Below are 18,921 nucleotides of genomic sequence, written 5' to 3' on the forward strand. Positions count from 1 at the left end.
TTTTTACAGAGATTTTGACATTGTTTGAGAAACAGAAAAACAGCTGCATTCAAGAAACCAATGGCAAAACATTCCCTGTTAATTGGACCTCCTTGTCATCTGCTGGGATGGAATATAGAAGTAGAATATGGGATTATTAATTTCCACTGAACCTTTGTTTTATGTGACACAAAATATAACTGAGAATTGCCATGTGAGTGACAGCAAATAGACCGAAGATTGATTAATAAAATACTTGCATTTGTCCACTTGTGCAAACAGCTTGGTTGGCATTAACCTTTAAAGTTAGACTAAATAAAGTAACCATAGGTAATTAAAAAAATGTATATAACTGAACTAGTCAACTATGGTAGTTCAAAGTGGAACTTCGTAGCTTCTCCGAGACAACAGTGACACCTCGTGGATAAACTGAGGCGTCGCGGTTACAAACAATTCCAGTGCACTTTAGATTTCCGACCAACCGTCTCCAGGATGACAAACCTTGACCCAAGTCAACAGCAGATTGATAAACTAATTTGATTTGTCAAATCAAGTATATTCGTCTGAACTTGAGATAATTATCAGCAAAGCAGCATCTTGCATCCAAATCCGATTAGATTCAGGTTAACGGTTATATGCATTACTGTCTGGTAAAGGGTATAAAATATTGTATGACGGGAAGTTAATCTTGTCAAAAGGCACAAGACCAGTCTTTCAGTTCAAGACTCAACATGGTTTCATAATACTTTTAAAATTGCTCCTTCATTGAGGGCCATCTACATTCAGTTATCGTTTAAGCTTCCTCACATTTAAAAACAATTACCCTTGATAAATGGGTCCAGAAAATGTAACCATATACATCTGAGGTTTTGCCAATATTTGCGTCTGGAAAAAAAAGCTTCCATTATCAGCTTCCATGAAACAGATTTTATTACTTTCCACAAAGAAAAACAGAATCTTTTTAGAAGAAGGTGTTTGGTCTCTTGGTGGTGAAGCGGGGCTTGTGCTGGAGACGCAGGACCCTGTGGGGCAGTGGGAACTTGATCTTTGAATCCTGCAGAGAGAAGCAAGCACGGGTGAGTTCATAGAACAGCAAACCAACACTGAACATTGTCGCCAGTTTCCTAACAACCAGACATGAAGACGGACACTTCAAATCTGAACGAGGAACATGGCTGGTTCTGTTGCGAGTTCAATGATCCGGAGCTACCAACGTGACAGTAGCCTGGAGAGGGAACCGCATTCAGATATATAGAGAGGTGACTTACATGGAACTGTTTGATGGCCGGTCTACGACATTTGTTGGCAGCGATGACTTGCACCTTCATGATCTGGATAGAGTGGGCGCGGGCACGATGGCGAGCTCCCATGTCACGATCTAAAAGACAAATACATTAAATCTTCAAGAAGAGCCGTGTTGTTTTACGATACATTTCTACTCTGATTTACATTTCCACAGTTTTAGTGCAACTTAAATACATTTTAAAATATTCAGAAAGTTAAACGAATTAAGTGAAATAGAACACCTGCAAGTTTCATAAGCAAATACAATGGTAACAACACCAAAATCAATTTTGAATAACAGCTTCTGAAAAGAAATTCAAACAGAACATTTCCAAATTGATAAATATTTAAATACCAGCTTGAAATAAAGTACAGAGTATATCAATGTGCATAGATAAAGCAAAGGGTCAAGGGACTCACAGCACTGGGTGACTGCTGCAGAGGTGGTCAGGTCTCTGTACTCCCTGTACATGTTGTGGGTTCCACTGCGAGAGTCATAACGCAGCCAGATGCCAAAGTTCTTCACCTTCTGAGGAGTCTTCTCATGGACCTGTGAAATACATCTTTCATGTTGACTTGTACAGACAAAAGTACCATCAACACTAACAAGTGGCTTAAGAGTAAATGGGGATTAACAGAACACTGAAGGAAAGAATGAATTTGTTGATCCTTGATTTCACTTTCAAAGACACTGCATTATCAGAGAAAGGCGACAAGGACCATAACTCTTTCTGCAGACCATACAAAATCACAACACTGAGAGAATGTGATCTTGGGGTTTGGCTGCATTGTAATTTAAATTAAACTTATTTTTTAGGAAGATACAACTTTTAGATTCAGGTCTCAAATACTGTCATAGTCTTGCTTAAATTTAAAAGGTAACAAACGTGACACGAAATGTGGTATGAAGAGATTTTTCTGATTTCTATTTGTGACTAAATTTAATATTCTTCCTACTTTCATATTCTGCAGAAATGCTAACTTTAAAGTCCTTTATGACCATAATAACCATTTCAATTAAACATCTGTCAATATCTTACCAGGCCACAATAGACGGTCTCTCCGGAAGCCTTCTTCATCTTCCTCAGCTGAGAGACAAAGTACCAGAAACGGGACTTGGCCACCACATGGTTGGGGGCGAAGATCCTCATGCGGTACAGAGGGGGCGCTGGGTTCTTGGCGGAGGGCAGGAGGCGCCCAATAACTTTATATTCCCTCAGCTGCAAAAGAGTAGACACATTTAGTATCAAACTTGTATGGAAAAATAAACAATTTCCCGAAAGATCAATAAAGTTTATCCATTCAGTTAAGCGTATGTGCAATGGGAGTCATTTCTGTTTAGATTAAAGGTATCAAGGATTAGAGAAGTTCATGTTTAAATGTTTTTCTGCTACAGGACTCTCATCCATTTAGCCCACCTGGTTGGGGGACCCTAGACGGGTCAGTCCATTACTGGACACTTGGACAGACATGTATGCGAACATATGACAGGAGTTTTTTTGGACACTGGAAAGACTTTACTTATTTCTTCTCAAAATAAAAACTAAATGTCTAAAGGTTGCTTAGCGGTAAATGGCACGTTATATCAAAAGTACTCAAAGTAACAATTTACCACATGATTCATAGTTTATTTTATAACGTGTAGACCCTTGAATTCACTTTCAGAGACATTTTAAAATCAAAGAAAGGCGACAAGGACCGTGTCTCTATTTGCACACCTGACAAAATCCCACCACGGACAGATGAAATCTTGGGTTTTCGGTGCATTTCAAGTTTTGAGCGCGTCTAACTCACTTGTTCTGGCGTAAGAAACGGCACCAAGTGTCAAGTGGTGAACGTACAGAAACGCATACAAGCTAATGCTAACAAGTTAGCGGCTTCTAGTAGCATAAACTTGGCCACGTTAGCTCCGTTCGCGGATCTAAAGCCGCCGTGTCAAACAGCTTTGTTATACATATTCGCTGTATGTTTTTAATGTGTTGAACGATAAATCGGTCGACACATGGAAGTTGCGAAAATGCTGTGGATATCGCTACAACACACCGTCCCATTTTAAGTCGTCCACATGGTACCGCGGGCGCCATGTTGGCAATGGGAAAAACGCAAAAAGTACGTTTAAAAACGCAAGTTACTTGGTATATTAACGCATATTCACATCGCTCAATGTATTATGTTTAATAATAAACATTCTCTGGTGGCGTCTTATCGTCTTAAAGTCGTGAAAAATGAGTTTTACGTACTGTGCCGGACGCCTTCATGGTGTCTCTTGCTCACTGCCACCGGAAAAGAGGAAGTAGCAAGGCGGAGCTGTCGCATGTCAAATGCACACTAGAGGCGGGACTTCCGGCAGCTCTAAAAAATCGTAACAAACTTTTATAGTTCATATTAATACTAATAATACATTTCTTTAAACGATCAATTAGAAACACAATCGCTTTTACGTACAATGTAACATATTTAATTATCAGGGAAAAAAAGAACATTGATTTAATATGATAGTGATAGTAAATATTAATCTTAATTTCAATACACTTTACATAATATAACAGCAAGTAAAAATATTTATGAAATGAATGAAGGTATCATCTTATAATATTTCCCCCCTTAACAGTTTTTTAATTTAATTACGATTTATTATTATTATCTTATATATTTAAATGTGTGCTATTTGCTCTGACGATCGATGCTGAACAGTGATACGAATCGTTAGAATGCGTAAATAAGGGTAAGATAGCACAAGAAGAAAATCTTATTTGTTAAAAAATAATAATAAGAGAAATCGCGAGAGCGAAAAAACATATTTTGATGCGAGGCCTTCGTGCGTGATGACGTCATCACCCGCCGGGTGGTTGCGCGCTGTGACTGATAACTTCCAGTGTGAGTGACCCGGATGTTAAGTGAACGGACACGCCGCACCGCTACTCCCATCGCCCAACGACGTGCCGAGATCTTCTCGAGAGTTCCCGACTGCTCTGCGATGACATAGCAGCGGGGAAAAACCGAGACAAAGCGCCGGATCAACTCGCTTTTACCAAAGGTAAGTATTTGAAGAAAGTCCCGGTGATACTAGTGTAATGGTGAGATCGAGGGAGCAGCAGGTATAACGTGACTCCATCGTCAAAAAAATGATAAAATCCTTTTGAATGATCTCTCTGTGGATTTATTCATCCGTTTGAGTTGCGCGCTTCCCGATACTGTTACGTTCAAGCGATCGGGATTAATCCAGACACGCGTTAACGCACTCGGCTAACGCTTTAGCTAAAGTTAGCCTCGGTCAGCTATTATGTCGTGGATGAAGTTGAGCTGCTGACGCTGTGGGGCTAACTTATCGAGAGGAGGGGGGGTCGAGGGGTCAGAGGGGTCCGCACATGCTGACCACCAGACCAGAGTGTCGGAATTTCAACCGATCGATGCTGGGATCAGTTTTTATTAAAAGGACGCACGGGTTTGGGTTTCTTACGCTGTGTTGCATCATGTCGAGCTGTCAGCTGCTTTGTTCCCCTGATCCACGGTATTGATCTGATCGATACATTTATGATCGATAACATTAATGGTTTCTTAACGTGGTCGAGGATCCACGTCAGGCGATGTTTCTACAGAATGAGGGGGACTAGATGTCATGTGATGTACAGAATTCACATCAATGTTTCATCATACAGGGATGATCTTTTATTAAAAGTATATTTGTCACATGTATGAGAGGAAAAATACCTAAACACAGGCGGAGAAATCACATTCAACACAATACAACTCACAGAATTCTTAAGGATGTAATACTTAAAATTATATTTGACTGAAAACATTGAGTGTTGATGTGTCACACCTACTTTAAAGAATAATACTTTAAAGTGTCACACATGGAAAATCCACCTGCTTACTTTAGATGACAGTGTTGCCTTCTGAGTCATTCTACAAAACCGGTATCATTTAAAAAAAAAAAGTCATAATCATCATCATCTCATTTTTAAAGATGACATTAGAGTCCACATCAGACGTAAATCCATATTAATATTATATTTTTGATTTTCAAGACATCAATGAATTCATCTTTACCACATTGGACAAGATTCACTCCGAATGAGACAAGAAGAATTATAACAAAATAAATCTTAAATAAGTCCACAATTTGATGTTTCCATCTTCCAAATATACGAGTAACAAAGTGTAACGAGGGTGAAGGATAACATGAACAGACTTGAACCAGCGACCAAAAAGCAAAATAAATCTGATCTGCTTACTTTTAATGACATGTTTGTAATTGAAATGAAATTATGTATTTGTAATAGTCAGAATATGTTAAACTTTGTACATGATCTGAAAAACAAGCATTTTAGGATATGGAAGAAACAAAGAAAAATTATGTGATTGTACAAGACATAAATGAATGATCTAAAATAAAATCTATTAATGTAATCCAGTTTCTTTAAAATATGTTGATGTTTGAAAACAAATGTGTATTAATAAAGGATCATTTAGAGCAGGGGTCGGGAACCTATGGCTCGCGAGCCAGGTGTGGCTCTTTTGATGATTGCATCTGGCTCGCAGATTTCGGCTTTTCAGATAAAACATAAAATATTATCACTTGTTTCAGGGGTGGACAATACGTCGATCGCGATTGGCTGCTGTGCATATTAATCAAATGGTTATTGCGCCGATTGGTTGAAAATTTGATTGACATGCACAGCAGCCAATCAGAGCTCCCGCCTCTTCCACTGAACGCACGGAAAAGATCATATGAATCGAGAATAAAAAGAGCAAAACGTGCAACAGTCATTTTACGCAATTCAGAAAAACGATATAGAATTATAAGCTTGTTTTTTTTAAATAATATATCGAACAAAATAATGCGTGTTTGATCGCTTCAGGTTCTTCTCTACGAGAGTCACAGAAACATGACGTCAGGTCCATCAAAGTTAAGCTTCAGGTTTCAATGAAAGCGCAACAAATGCTGGTTTTCCTTTTCCTTTTTCGCGTCCTTAAAACACACTTGCATTAATACAACATCACATGATGACTATTTGTAAATTACCTTTATCTCACGAATATAATAAGAATACGCTCAAACCCAAACACATTAAACAGGTGCAGGTGAGACACACATTCTAATGACGTCAGAGATGTGAAGTTACTGATGAACAGTTTTATTCTCGTTAAACTTCATCTGAAATTTAATTAATCCACTTGTGTGATTCATATCAGACATGTTTAAAATTAACAAATATAAACTGTTAGTTTGAATTCATGTTTTCATTTTTTTTTGTTTTTTCATGATCACAGAAATGGAGAAATTTTAGTCTTGTGCTTCATTTAAATATGATGGACATATTGAAATGGAGGCATGGGAAGGGATGAACCCGTCTGAATTCTTTGTTGATTTGGATGAACAAAGGAAAAGGGCTTGTATTTGTGTCAAGCACAGATTCTTACATCTGAATATTATTTATATGGCTCTCACTGAAATAAATTTCCAAATATTTTGCTTTCATGGCTCTCTGAGTCAAAAAGGTTCCCGACCCCTGATTTAGAGGAACGAACCTATCCGACAACGATACATTTGTTTTTATTAACTAATAATATTAAAGCACAAATGTTAACATGACTAAGATGATAACGATGGGAGAATCATTTAAATGTGATATAAAGGACCTTTTACTTTAATACGATGTTTTATATTTATTGTCGGAATGAAGAATGAAAAACTGACCTCACACAGTCCATATATGGCCAACAGGTCGCTCACATATTGAATTGTAGTGCATTAGTATTTACAATAATTCAAAATAAACAAGCAAGACAAAATAACTAAAGTCTACGGAGCCCTGTCATTTTTTTATATTCATATGTTGCATCTCATGATCATGTGCAATATAGAACATCTTCTAAAAGCGCTGTGCTTTCTCAGCAATGTATTTATAAATAATCTCCGTGCACCAATATTGATACAAGATACAGATGGTGTCACCTCCGGGCCTCCGTAGAAGTCTGTTCACTTGTATGTGTTGAATTAATTGGATCATTCCTTCTCTCCGTGCTAGTTGACCAGATGAGTGGGATTTGCCTGCCAGCAGCAACCGAACACACCTCGGAGGAAAGCTAACCCACGAATGGCCTGCCAGTCTGTCGCCGCAGTCATGGACGAGCAGGCCCTGTTGGGGCTCAACCCAGATGCCGACGCCCGCTACAGGCAGAGGGTGAGACGCTTGTTTTGGTCCTAGAACTGGCTTTTTGTAGCGCTTTAATCCATTATTTTGATCTTTATTTGTTAGTTTGTTTCTTATATTTAATATTTTATCACTGTAATGTGATTTATTTCTGACTTCTTGAACTTCTTACCATGGTTCACTTTCCTCGTGTTGTATTTTGACCTGATCTCTGATGGCTTGTGTGTCTGCAACAGGCGATGGCTTACTTCGAACAACTGAAGGAGTCTCAGGACGGTTGGGAAGTTTGTGCAGAGGCACTTTCTAAAGGCATTTACAGGTAAGTTCATGGTCAAGTCACTCATAAAGAATACTAAATATTGACTAGAGCTGGTTTCTTCTATCATCAACTCTAATGTTTTTTCTTTACAGTCAAGATCATGTGAAGTTCTTCTGCTTCCAAGTTTTGGAACATCAGATTAAGTTCAGGTCAGTTGAACGAGTCCAACCAGTTCTGCTTCTGAATTTGCTTGATTGATGTGTTCACGTTTTCTTCAAACATGCAAGAAAAAGCGAAGCGGATTTAAGACGAAGAAATTCAATCCCGTTCCACACCCCACCCTATCCCAGTAATAACTTACTCTGGGTGTAAAAAATAAAAATCCATTCTGTCTAGTCAGGTCGTCTTTAATGAACTGCATAAAAGTCCAATTTCATCTCTTACAGATAGAATAGTTTATGGACTTAAAGCATTTTTCCAGATCTTCGCAATAACATGGTCTTTTTTTCCTACTTTCATCAACTGAAAGATTTATCCCTTGTGTTGCCTCTGGTTCAAGGTGACCCGGAGGCCTGAAAACGAATGTTGTGACTAGTTTAAGAAACTTGTGTAAGAAAATGTTGGTTATACTGAAGTATAGTAATATCCTTGTGATATCCCTTCGATACGGTATCGAGATAACATATTTGTTTCCGGGCCTCCAGGTCACCTTGACCCCATTTGTTTTCAGGTACACACGTTTTAGATTAAACCTGTAGCAGTTTGGCGTTCCACGGTATCTTAGTTATTGTTATTTTTGATATCAACGCTAGTATTTCTCTCCAAAAATGAACATTTCTACAGCCGCCATTTTGCTCCATTACATTTAACACAGACGTCGGGTATAATTGGATTAAAATGTTGCAATTATAGTTTTGTAATGTAAGTTCTAAGCAGGTACTTGTACTTTGGAGTTTTGGGGAAAAAAAGGGATTTCTTCAAATTTCTCAATTGATTTCTCAATTTGAAGATTGTTTCTCAATGCTTGACCTGCACTAAAAGTCTCATTTGATCCACATAATAATAATAAACGATGAGTATAGCTATGTCATACTAAAATTTCAATTGTTTAAAGGACATTCAAAAACAATCATGGTGTAGATTTAAAATTATGCCTGCCATTAATCATCATTTGTCTAAGGTTTAGATCCCATATTGAGCTGGTTTTAAGGAATTTATTAACCTGTGTTGATGAGAAAAGCTGCGCCTCTAACGCCTCATTCAAAAAGACAAGGGACTGGTGTCGTGCTGCAAGAATGTTGACATGTTTTGCTTGTGTTTCAGACACGCTGGACTGAGTGCAGGTCAGCAGCAGCTCATCCGAGAGACGCTGATGAAGTGGCTCCAGTGTCAGGTACTCTCTCCAACACTTTCCACTTTAGATTAGGACGCTTCTTTGCAAGGCTCTACTTGGATTTCATGGCTATATATTTATTTAAAATGTCCTGAGTGACCAAGACTCTTGGTAACGGAAGGGTTTGAAGGAGTTTTTCTTGACCCCCGCAGCTGATGAACACGCAGCCGGAGAAGCCCTTCATCAGGAACAAGGCCGCTCAGGTCTTCGCCCTCACTTTTGTCATGGAGTACCTGACGCTGTGGCCCAAATTCTTCTTCGACGTCCTGTCCCTGGTGGGCCTCAACCCTCACGGGGTCGACATCTACCTGAGGACGCTCATGGCCATCGACGCCGAGGTGGTGGACCGAGACATCCTGCACCCTCCAGAGGTGAGATAGAGGGAGCCAGGAAGGGGAGAGAAGTACAATGACCTTGAACATGATCCAGAGTTTTTTTTTCTACTGTGTTTAAACTCTTCAAACACGTCTGTTCCTTTAACGGTCTGTGTGTGTTTCATCATCTGAATAGAGTCTTTGGTTCCTCCAGGAGAGTCGCAGGAACACGTTGATCAAAGACGCCATGAGGGAGCAGTGCATCCCCAACCTGGTGGAGTCCTGGTTCCTGATCCTGCAGACGTACCAGCAGAGTCACCCGGAGCTCACCTGCCAGTGTCTGGAGGTGGTGGGCGCCTACGTCTCCTGGATCGAGCTCAGTCTCATCGCCAACGACCGGTCAGTCTTTTGAATGAAATACAACTTATTGTCATGGAGTTTTAAAACCCTGTTGTGTGACTCAGGTTCGTGAACCTGCTGCTGAGCCAGATGTCCGTGGAGGAGCTGCGAGAAGAAGCCTGCGACTGCCTGTTCGAGATCGTCAACAAAGGGATGGACCCGGTGGACAAGACCAAGCTGGTGGAGTCGCTGTGTCAGGTCCTGCAGTCGGCGGGGTTCTTCAACATCGAGCGGGTGAGTGAGGAGATGCTGCTGGAGGATCAAGGTCATGTCCTGATGCAAACACTTGTGAATTATGTGACATGAATGCACGTGACATTGTTGGTTCTCCGTCTAAATGAGTTGTTGATCCTCTCACCACGATAGCACAATGTAAAGTAACCACATTCAAAAGCAACGCAGATTTATGTAATTCATCCAAAATAAAAATGTTTATTTAACAATTAGAAGACTAAATTCAACAGGTGTTTAAACTAGTCATATCATAGAATATTTTTCAGTTATATACTTAAAAAAGTATTTATTAACAGTCAAGACTACAGTAGCTGTTCAATAAAATATCAATACATTTAAATATAGCAATATTTTTTTGGTTTAATTAAGAATATTCATTTTATTTCACTTTCAAATCACATTAATTATTCATTAAACTTATTTGATGTTTTATATTTGAATAAAGTGTGTGTAACAAAAATAACATTTTTTAAATGTACTATTGACGTGCAAATATTCACAGCGTTTCATTTAGTGTCGCGATACAACCTCCAACCGCAGGTATTGCGTCCTCCGCAGCCAAATGGAACATTGAAATCTTTGGAGATCTCGGCAATGACTGAGGACAAGAGGATACAGTCGACTCCAGCAGCTATTAAAAGCTGATGTTGGGACATCATTTAGTTTAAAAAAATAATAATAATAAAAGCAGTAACGATTGAGTCAAGTACTTGGGAAAGATCCTTGTTCCTACTCTATCACTATGTATTATATCGCCAGATACTTTCCAATACACACCACTAGTCAGGATAAAGTTTTTGTTAGCAAACGATAGCAAAATTAGCCACCTTAGTAAGTTCAGGACAAAAATGTTAAATATCTTAACCCATTTTCTTTATTTCTCAGCTTTTTTTTGTTGTTGTTTTTTATAAGATCTTTGCACAAATTATTCACAAAATAAATCAATTTAAGAATGAGAATGTATACACAATTGTGCGCCAAGACCTTCCTATGCTTCAACAATAAACTTTAAACTGTTTGTCTTCTTTAGGCTGGAACACTGACACACTGACACATGCACACATTTATCTTGGATCTTATTTTACCTCAGGCATGTCTTTTTCATTCGATTTTCGAGGAATATCCTGGTTCAATATGAATAATTCAGTAAATCTGCTTGAGCAACTCATCGAACCCCTCTTTTGTTTCTCCTTCCCTGCCAGGAGGAGGACGTGGACTTCCTGGCCAAGTTCTCCCGGCTGGTGAACGGCATGGGTCAGAGTCTGGTCCTCAGCTGGACCAAGCTGGCCAAGTGTGGGAACGTGAAGGACGCCGCAGACGCGCTGCAGGCCATCGAGGCCAAGGTGCCGCTGCTGCTCCAGCTGCTGGTGCACGAGGACGACGACATCTCTGCCAACATCGTCTGCTTCTGCTACGAGTACCTGCACGTCCTCAAACAGGTAAGACCTGGTCTCGTGGCTTTGAGAAAGACAAAAAAAAGTTTTCTTATACATTTATTTTTCTCACTTCTAGCTTCCTCAACTCACCGATCAACAGAAGGCTAACATAGAAGTGAGTTTTTGTTCTTTAAGATGAGAAAAATGTTGAGAAATTTTAAATAAAATGAACAATTTTTTGTTCCGCAGGCGGTCATGCTCGCCGTCATGAAGAAACTGACTTATGATGACGAGTACAACTTTGAAAACGAGGTCCGTTTTCCTTTTTATTCTTCAACAAATATGGCGTCGGGAGAAGTCGTCTGACCGCGGGTGTGTTTCTGTGTGCGTCAGGGTGAAGATGAGGCCATGTTTGTGGAGTACAGGAAGCAGCTGAAGATGCTGCTGGATCGTCTCGCTCAGGTGTCGCCGGAGCTGCTGCTGGAAGCTGTTCGCAGAGTCTTCAACAACGCCATGCAGTAGGTTCACATCTGCACCCTCATAATAATCCTTTGTCTTTGTTATTCTTCTTTGATCCATGTTCTTTATCTTTAGACTTAGATTGTATAATCTTGTTCTTTCTCTTTATGTTCTTGTTCTTATTTTATTTTTTATTTTTTATGAAAAATTGCTGTATTTTCTGTGGCTATTGGGAAAAAACAATTTCAATCGATCAATAAAGTTTTACCTTACCTTAATAATCAGAACTTAACTGATGGTGATAATAAATGGCAATTGATCACATTGTATGATTAAAATAAGTGTAGATTTGTCATTTTCAATCTATTAGTCGTCATGATTTCATTTCAATTTCCAATTATATTTTTTTTCCAAAATCTAGTTTTCTATGTAAATGCAAAAATGAATTTTTGATTGTGTATATATGTATCAAGCTCCTTATTGACAGATTATACTTTTACCAAAATAAATTAATAAATTAATTATAATACTGGTGTTGGTACTTGTTCTAGTTTAAAACTCTTAAATGGTGCGTCAGTTTTCTAGTTTTACTGCAGGTCTGAGGACTGCATGTAACTGTTTTGGATTTATAAACTTCTTAAGCTTTAATCTGATGTTTGCGTGTCGTTCTCCTGCAGGAGTTGGCAAACATCTCCCTTCATGGAGGTGGAGGTTGCGATCCGGCTGCTGTACATGCTGGGCGAGGCGCTGCCGGCGTCTCACGGCGCCCACTTCTCCGGTGACGTGGCAAAGACCAGCGCCCTGCAGGACATGATGAGGACGGTCGGTCAACCGCGTCCGAAGCTCGTCTTCCCCCGTGAAGAAGGCAAAACTCACCTGCCGTGTTTCTTCCGACCAGTTGGTGTCGTGCGGCGTCAGCGGCTACCAACACACCAGCGTGTCCCTGGAGTTCTTCGAAACCGTCTCGCGCTACGACAAGTTCTTCCTCGTGGAGCCGCAGCACATTCCCAACGTCTTGGTGAGAAGTTTTATTCATGAGGTGGAACATGGTTTCATCAGCCTAACAAGTGTTTTTTTTTTCTTTTGATCAGATGGCTTTTTTGGACCAGAGGGGTCTGAGGCATAACAGCCCGAAGGTCCGCAGCAGAGTGGCCTACCTCTTCTCCAGGTTCATCAAAACGTTGCAGTAAGTTTTCCCTCAGATGTGAAGGGCCTGCACTTGTAGCTTCTTGAAGGGACATTATTCTGCAATAGCTGACCGTTGCTGCTTTTGTCTCTTGGGAAAGTAATGGGAATTCTGAGTCAGATACAGGTTGTTTTTTTTTACTCTTATGCAACTCTTGGTCAGAATTGATCTGACCCTCATGAGGTCACAGTAACTCTTTGAAGGTGACTTCGCAGAAATGTTCCGTTTTTTTTGATGAGTATCAAAAATATTGATTTGAAATTATAGATTTTTTTTTTTAACAGTTATTTCCTACTACGTTGTTTTCATTTCTACATTCTGTACTTTATATTTGTAACCGATTCCATAATTGTCGACGACCGACCAACCCAATTTGATCCTGTTTTTCTTCATCTCTTTTGTCTCCTCTGTTTCCACAAATACTTACTAATAATAATTACTACTTGTACTTATGGTATTTTACTTGGAAATGTTTTTAAGACTCTCACAGAGAAGTTGCTTGTCCGGGACCTCATACAAAAAACCTTGTGTTGACACTGGTCACAATCTGATTGTTGGAACTCATTGTCTGCTTGCAAAAACAAGTTCATAACTGGAATTGATTCAATAAATCTGTTCTCCCTCCAATTCTCCGGAAGGAGATAATGGCAGACATAAAAAGTTACACCGTCTGACTTAAAAACTGCTTCTTCCACCAGTCTTTTAAACTCCTCACTATCCTTGTATTTTATTTTTTTTTAAATATTTATTTGGACATTTATATTCCCATTGTGTTTAATTTCTGTTCTGTTGTTAAGCCACAAGTGTAGTTCTGTGAGCAAACACGATGGAATTACTTTTATTGATTTGATTATAACCTGTTTACAAAGTCTTGGAGCTCCTTGGAGGAGGTTTGAGCTGTTTCAGTGATTTTCAAAGCTTCTATTAAAGTTTCTAGAATCAACTCTTTACAGCCACAAACGTATGTTTTCTTGTTTCATTTCTCTTGCCAGTAAACAGATGACGGCCTTCATCGAAGACATCCTCACCAGGATCCAAGACCTGCTGGCGCTCGCTCCCCCTGTAAGATTCAAGTCCAAATAAGTGTCTGTCCTGCACCGGCTTCTTCTCTGACCACGTCTCGCCCTGCAGGAGAACGGCTTCCCCGCCATGCTGACCAGCGACGACCAGCTGTTTATGTTCGAGACGGCGGGCGTTCTGATCGTGAACGGCGAGAGTCCGGCCGAGCGGAAGCAGGCGATGATGAGGGGCCTGCTGGCGCCGCTGATGGACGCCTTCCGCCTGCTGCTGGCCAAACTGCTGCAGGAGACCGAGGAAGACCGACAGGCCGTCCTCGCCGACTGCCTGGGCCACGCCGTCGGCTTCGCGAGGTCAGCGCCGCTTTTTTTCCTTCTTCTGACTCGTCACCGACTTTCGATCTCACCGATCCCTCATGTCTGCAGCCGGACCAGCAAGGCGTTCAGCAACAAGCAGACGGTGAAGCAGTGCGGCTGCACGGAGGTCTACAGGGACTGTCTGCAAACCTTCCTTCCTGCACTTAGCTGCCCCGTCCAGCAGGGGGTTCTACGCAGCTCTGTGCGCTCCTTCTTGCACCGAATGATTATCTGCCTCGAAGAGGAAGTTCTTCCCTTCATCCCCGCTGCCTCTGAACACATGTTGAAGGGCTGCGAGGCCAAAGACCTGCAGGAGTTCATCCCACTGATCAGCCAGATCACGGCCAAATTCAAGGTCAGTCGACGGTTTTAAAAATGATCGTTTGCAACGTTTAAATAATACTAATCTTTTATATATGAATACTCGTGTGTATTGGCAATAATATGGGAATATAATTCCCCTTTAAAAAATATTTCGATACTGTAGGAACAATAATATATTTGTAGTATTGTCAAGTACTTGACTCTGGTGTTGCAGAGTTTAAGGACCACATGACTCTTGACGAAGTCGTAACTGTTTCAAAAATAATTCAAACATACGCTTTTAAAGCTGCTGGATATCCTGTCAATGACTGAGGACGAGAGGATACAATGTTCTAGTGACTTCAGATGGAAAGTAGCATTGGGCTAAATCTACATCTTTTTTTTAATGTAACTGCATTGTCCTTTTAAATAAATGAACTGAAACTAACTGCAGAGGATGTAATAACTGCTGCCATCTAGCGGCAGGAAGTTTAAATGCAACACAAAAATTAACAAACCCTGTGAATATAGCCATGCTGTTTGTACATTTTAAAAATTGTATCATTGTATTATTATTTTCATACTATACTATTTACATACTACAGCTATCATTATAAATTTTATTTAACATCAATTATTTTTTAATTGTTAAAAAAAACGTTCCGTTAAAAAAAAAGAATCGATCCAGCAACGTTGAATACAATATTAATATTATATCATGAAATAATGTTGAAGTGTATCGATATTTTGTCCCCTTAATGCAAGACATGCTAAACTAAATCTATACTAAATCAAAAACCTTATGTTTGCAAAGCTAAAAAATAAATCAAATCATACAAACTGCTATTTATTAAGCTTTTTATTATGTATTGGCTCACACCACTATGAAGATCATCTACTCCCCCTTCATGTGTTGCATTACAGCAGCTAATTAAACATTGTTTCTCCTCCTGTGTCCCCGCAGAGGCAAGTGTCCCCCTTCCTGCAGCAGGTCTTCATGCCACTGGTGCTCGCCATCTTCGAGGTCCTCTCCCAGCCGGCGGAGGAGAACGACCAGGCGGCCGCTCTGGAGAAGCAGATGCTGCGGAGGAGCTACTTCACCTTCATCCAGACCGTGACGGGGAGCGGCATGAACGAGGTCATGGCCAACCAGGGTGAGGCTCTGATCCTTCAGCGTACCCTCGTGATCGAACATCGTCTTACACTCTATGCTTTCCAGGGGCGGAGAACATCGAGCGGGTGGTCTTCACCATCATCCAGGGGGCCGTGGACTTCCCTGACCCTGTTGCCCAGAAAACCTGCTTCATCATTCTCTCCAAGCTGGTGGAGTTGTGGGGTGAGACGCACAGACCTGTGTGACCTTTCTAGTCATTTCAACTGCTGCCTTAAAACACATGTTGACTCAACCACAGGTTTTCTTTGTTTCAACCCGGAAATTAGGTTGAAAAATGTTTATTGTACTGCGTTGTAGGAGACTCGAATGTTTATTTGAAGTTTCTAAATTAAAGTTTTTATAGCTTCAGTCGACACACAAATGAACCATCATTTTCAAGACACTTGATTTTTTTTGGTGCTGTCCGCTCACAATTTTAACACGACAAGCTCAATCTTTTCCTTAAGCTTTTAGCTTTAGCCAACTTGCATGTGAGGTGCCGTCACTCTCTATGACGCACTCGGTCACTGCCTCCCAACTATCACAACCTTTTTTTGTTGCTTAAAACATTGTTATAAAATGCTTAAGATAAATGGATTTAATGTTTATAAACACAGCTTGGTTCTCAATAAAGGGCCTGATTTAAGTACATTTTGATGATTCAGAATATTTAACCAAACATGTCTATTAAAGTTATTAGCAAGATGTCAAAACAATACATTGAAGTTAAACCTTAACTAAAGTAGCTGAGTTAAAAAAGTCAGAGTGATTTGAGTTGGTGAGTAAATGTGGTTGACTTGACAACTGTGTTTTAAAGTGTAACCACTTTTTCTAACGTGCATCTCCATCCTGCAGGGGGAAAGGACGGCATGGTGGGCTTCCCCGACTTCATCTACAAAAACATCGTCCCGGCATGTTTCATGGCTCCCCTCAAACCGACCTTCGACCTCTCGGATGCACAGACGGTCCTGGTGAGCACCACCTCTCTCTCTAGTCACTCAATTAATCGGTCAAGCTTCTGACGCGACCTGTGTTCGTTGCAGACGCTGGCGGAGTGCGCCATCACGCTCAAGACCATTCATCTCAAGAGGGTAAGGGAGGGACCACATGATGGCGCTCATGAGGTTCACCCGATTGATTTTAACGCTTATTTTTGTTCCAGGGGCCGGAGTTTATTCAGTTTTTACAGCAGGAGTATCTGCCGTCGCTCCAGGTGTCGCCCGAGATCTCACAGGTTTGATCACTTCCTGGTTACTTGACGATCATTTCCTGTTCACTCACATGGTGTCTCCGATGTTTGGTTTGCAGGAGCTGTGTCAGGTGCTGCAGCAGCCCGACATCAAGGTCCTCAAAAACTATATTAAGGTTTGGAACTCTTTATCTAATGTATAAGTGGATAGAAATGCTCGAGATTAATTTGGAGTCGTGACCTTTCCCCTTTCGCAGGCATTTTTCCAGCGAGCAAAACTGTAGAAGAAGAACCCAGAAGTGGGGGAGAGACTGTAAGGAATGTGCCGCAGGAAGTGGTCGCAACCGGCCACCACAACGATGGACCTTAGCATAGGAGCTGCTTTTTGCACTTACCGAGGAAAACCCCCGGCGTCGGCGCGAGGGAGTCTGCTCACCGGACCCTCGGCGAGGTCGTCCACTAGACGAGCTGTCCATGACGCGCGGGGAAGAAACTGGAGGACTTTGTTGGCGGGAAGTATTCGCAGAGAGTTTCCTGCAGAACATTATGCTAACAGTCTGTTAGACACGATAGCTTTACTCTCATCAAAACCTCCACTGTAGAATCCACATGTAGTTTTCTCTTGACGGAAGAAAGGGCTGAAAAGTTTTATTTAATTTTCGTTTTTTTGTTCAAACCTGTAGTGATGCAACTGGTTTAAAGTTTGACAGATCAAAGCAGAGACGCCAGAGTGCAAGTTTTTTTTTTTTTCTGCAGACGGTTGCAAGAGCTGAATTATGACGTTTAAAAAAAAAAAAAGAAGTGTAAATAAAAGTTTTTGGGAGGATCACACGTGTAAATAATGGTCTCAGATATAGTTTTTTAAAAATCCAACTTTTCACAGGAAGTGAAGAAAGTTTTCTGTTAAAATAAAAAAAGGCTGAATCCGAGAGCGCATGATTAATGTTGGAGCATCAAGTATTTACTTTCAACTCACCAATGTTTGATCACAAATCATTCATAATCAGGATTTTTTTATTTTTAAATCACGTAAGGTGGATGTTAATTTGACTTTTTTTTTTTTTTTTACAGAATTAAGCTTCCGTGAGACTGGAATAGGAACTTTTCATGGCAAATTTATTTGAGCAATATCAATTTTTGATATTGATTTTTATCAGTCGTTAATGCCTCTAAATGCATAAACCATCATTGGATAAAATCTCAAAAGTAGGTTTTAATGCATGGTGAGTTATGCATGTTTAAAACTACCAACCAGGTCAAATCCACTTATTTCAATAAACATCATTGTTGATGTTCTTCAAGTGAAAAATAAAATGTGCAACCAAACGGTCAAAAGTGCCTCGAAGTCCTAATGATTTGGCCAAACAGTCAAAATGGTTCTTGATTTGGGATTTTGTCACGGTGTGCAGTAAAAGTAACATTCCCCACTGTTCACCACTGTATTGAAAATTGCCAAATATGCACATGAGGGTGAAAAAGGTTTTTTCCAGTGTCGTCACAAATTGACTTGTGTTGGCCTTAAATCAGCTGCTGATCCATGATCTCATAAACTGTTGGTCACCTCAAGAATTTCACTACCTGGTTATGCAGATTTTTTTTCTCACCTGTTGTGATTAAAAAAACAAAAGCAAAATGACATTGTTTTGTTCTCAAGTGTTTTATGCATTTAAGAAAATATTTTGGTTTATTTGAAATTGATGAAACGGATGACTCATCATTTACATTAAAATGTGAATTAAATGTAGTGTCTGGAAGTGTTTGAATAAGAAACGCAAAACATCCATGTTTAGAATAAACAAACTATGGTTAGCATCATATTAGCCTGTTTAGCTTATTCTTTAGAATGTTGGCAAATGATA

The 18,921-nt window shown here is 40.1% G+C and overlaps 2 protein-coding genes and 2 non-coding genes across 5 annotated transcripts; 1 reads left to right on the plus strand and 3 right to left on the minus strand.

Annotated features, from left to right (window-relative positions):
* Positions 1 to 891: 891 nt before the first annotated feature.
* rpl18a (ribosomal protein L18a) lies at positions 892 to 3,602 on the minus strand. Its single transcript, XM_087786937.1, has 5 exons — positions 3,504 to 3,602; positions 2,304 to 2,483; positions 1,684 to 1,813; positions 1,248 to 1,357; positions 892 to 1,033 (listed from the first exon to the last, which is right to left on the minus strand). Exons 1-5 carry the CDS (start codon positions 3,519 to 3,521, stop codon positions 941 to 943), a joined length of 531 nt encoding a protein of 176 aa, XP_087643063.1. The 5' UTR covers positions 3,522 to 3,602; the 3' UTR covers positions 892 to 940.
* LOC148083777 (small nucleolar RNA SNORA68) lies at positions 1,922 to 2,053 on the minus strand. Its single transcript, XR_015710803.1, has one exon. It is a non-coding gene; the product is annotated as a small nucleolar RNA SNORA68 (small nucleolar RNA).
* On the minus strand, positions 2,901 to 3,031 carry LOC148083778 (small nucleolar RNA SNORA68). The gene has a single exon (XR_015710804.1). It is a non-coding gene; the product is annotated as a small nucleolar RNA SNORA68 (small nucleolar RNA).
* A 552-nt stretch (positions 3,603 to 4,154) lies between the features above and the next one.
* On the plus strand, positions 4,155 to 18,802 carry xpot (exportin, tRNA (nuclear export receptor for tRNAs)). 2 transcript variants are annotated; one of them, XM_087786938.1, is made up of 25 exons: positions 4,155 to 4,300; positions 7,299 to 7,454; positions 7,661 to 7,743; positions 7,836 to 7,892; positions 9,007 to 9,076; positions 9,229 to 9,447; positions 9,587 to 9,789; positions 9,855 to 10,023; positions 11,226 to 11,462; positions 11,536 to 11,574; positions 11,649 to 11,711; positions 11,793 to 11,917; positions 12,536 to 12,680; positions 12,757 to 12,876; positions 12,950 to 13,044; positions 14,037 to 14,106; positions 14,176 to 14,414; positions 14,487 to 14,772; positions 15,685 to 15,874; positions 15,940 to 16,056; positions 16,729 to 16,844; positions 16,917 to 16,964; positions 17,036 to 17,107; positions 17,182 to 17,238; positions 17,320 to 18,802. In XM_087786938.1, exons 2-25 carry the CDS (start codon positions 7,368 to 7,370, stop codon positions 17,344 to 17,346), a joined length of 2,934 nt encoding a protein of 977 aa, XP_087643064.1. In that variant the 5' UTR covers positions 4,155 to 4,300; positions 7,299 to 7,367; the 3' UTR covers positions 17,347 to 18,802. The 2 variants fall into 2 exon arrangements, with proteins under 2 accessions (XP_087643064.1, XP_087643065.1); XM_087786939.1 differs by having other exon boundaries at positions 9,605 to 9,789.
* The last annotated feature ends 119 nt before the right edge of the window (positions 18,803 to 18,921 follow it).

The sequence above is a fragment of the Callionymus lyra genome, chromosome 3 (genome assembly GCF_982586985.1).
Source record: "Callionymus lyra chromosome 3, fCalLyr1.hap1.1, whole genome shotgun sequence".
Lineage (NCBI taxonomy): Eukaryota > Metazoa > Chordata > Actinopteri > Syngnathiformes > Callionymidae > Callionymus > Callionymus lyra.

Bases quoted from the DNA above. Each gene is read 5' to 3' on its own strand.
- rpl18a (XM_087786937.1), bottom strand. The intron at 1,358-1,683 runs GTGAGTCCCTTG...TTTGTCTTTTAG, and splicing joins TGCAGCAGTCACCCAGTGCT to ATCGTGACATGGGAGCTCGC. The intron at 1,034-1,247 runs GTAAGTCACCTC...TTCTCTCTGCAG, and splicing joins CGGCCATCAAACAGTTCCAT to GATTCAAAGATCAAGTTCCC.
- xpot (XM_087786938.1), top strand. From the start codon at position 7,368: ATGGCCTGCCAGTCTGTCGCCGCAGTCATGGACGAGCAGGCCCTGTTG. The intron at 14,773-15,684 runs GTCAGTCGACGG...GTGTCCCCGCAG, and splicing joins AGATCACGGCCAAATTCAAG to AGGCAAGTGTCCCCCTTCCT. The intron at 15,875-15,939 runs GTGAGGCTCTGA...TATGCTTTCCAG, and splicing joins CGAGGTCATGGCCAACCAGG to GGGCGGAGAACATCGAGCGG.